This window comes from Austrofundulus limnaeus, unplaced genomic scaffold (genome assembly GCF_001266775.1).
Source record: "Austrofundulus limnaeus strain Quisiro unplaced genomic scaffold, Austrofundulus_limnaeus-1.0 Scaffold16, whole genome shotgun sequence".
NCBI classification, from domain to species: domain Eukaryota; kingdom Metazoa; phylum Chordata; class Actinopteri; order Cyprinodontiformes; family Rivulidae; genus Austrofundulus; species Austrofundulus limnaeus.
Genome location: NW_013952418.1, coordinates 639,662 through 640,794, shown reverse-complemented (window position 1 = coordinate 640,794; position 1,133 = coordinate 639,662). Strand labels below are relative to the sequence as shown.

Genomic DNA, 1,133 nt, shown 5'->3' with positions numbered 1-1,133 from the left:
TATATATACAGTATATCAGTCATTTTATGTAGAAAGTATAGAGATTAGTTTAAGATATAATCTTAAACTTATCTCTTTACTTTCTATATAATATGACTGATCATACTTGATTCGAAGAAGGTATTTGAATGTTTATTTAAATATACTTCCCTAGATATCAAAACAGAACTATTTACAATAATTATTAATAACAAATACACATTTCAGATAAATGTCTAATTTTAATGTTGACAACTATTTTCCGCTTGTGCTTTTATTTTTGTTAGCGCATGCGCACACCTCCGCTTCAACTGTTTACTTCCTGGCTGAAAGGTCATAGGTCAAGCGCKACTTGTTTTGCAGTTTTTCAGCTCCTGAACTCGCGGCGGTGATTTATTTTTGATAAGTATGAACTCTGATCAGCTCATTGGACCCGCCTTACCCCCGATGTTCGGAAAAGAGAGCTCTGAAAGCGACGACAGCGACAAAGATTGTAAGATAAATGTATTTTAGCTATTATGCTAACATACTAGCATGTTGCTTTTTCACATTTACATCTGATTTTATTTTTAACCCAATAGTCGCTGGTCCTGCTTTACCTCCCGGTTATAACCGGGGCGACCYGTCGAGCTCTTCGGATGAAAGTGAACCGGAGGTCAAAAGAGCCAGAACTGAAGGACCAGAGTGAGTTTATTACTGATGTTTTTTATGTAAATAAAACATTTGAACAAACAAAACTAAGTATTTTTTCTCCCATCAGTGTGAACACAGGTGATGATGATGATGGTTTCTTTGGGCCAGCCCTGCCACCAGGATTTAAAAAACAACAGAGCTCCCCAGAAAGGTAAACAAAAACACCTGTTATGKTAATTATACATATAAAATTATCAATTTGGTTCGGTTCAATACTTTAGTCTCACGGTTCAATACTTTTTTGATATAAAAAGAGACCTCTCCATGCCCTTTTAAACTTGTAATTTATTTAAATTAATTATGAACATTTGTTGAGCCTCAAAAGTATAGTTTTTTTTTATTAAATGTTGCTGAAACAGCAAGTTTCTCAGTGGATCATCCCATTGATCCTTCAACACAGAGCATCTTCAGAAGACAAGTTGATAAAATAAATTTAAAAAAATCTATATTGTTCCATACAT

At 34.2% G+C, this 1,133-nt stretch overlaps 1 protein-coding gene across 1 annotated transcript in view; it reads left to right on the top strand.

The window, feature by feature from the left end:
- The first annotated feature begins 296 nt into the window (after positions 1-296).
- The window catches only part of gpalpp1 (GPALPP motifs containing 1), a 2,422-nt gene continuing 1,585 nt past the window's right edge, over positions 297-1,133 (top strand). Inside the window, exons 1-3 of the mRNA XM_014003016.1 lie at positions 297-472; positions 561-663; positions 740-823. Of these exons, the coding sequence (XP_013858470.1) occupies positions 388-472; positions 561-663; positions 740-823 (272 nt within the window). The 5' untranslated portion in view covers positions 297-387. The remainder of the gene's footprint in view (positions 473-560; positions 664-739; positions 824-1,133) is intronic.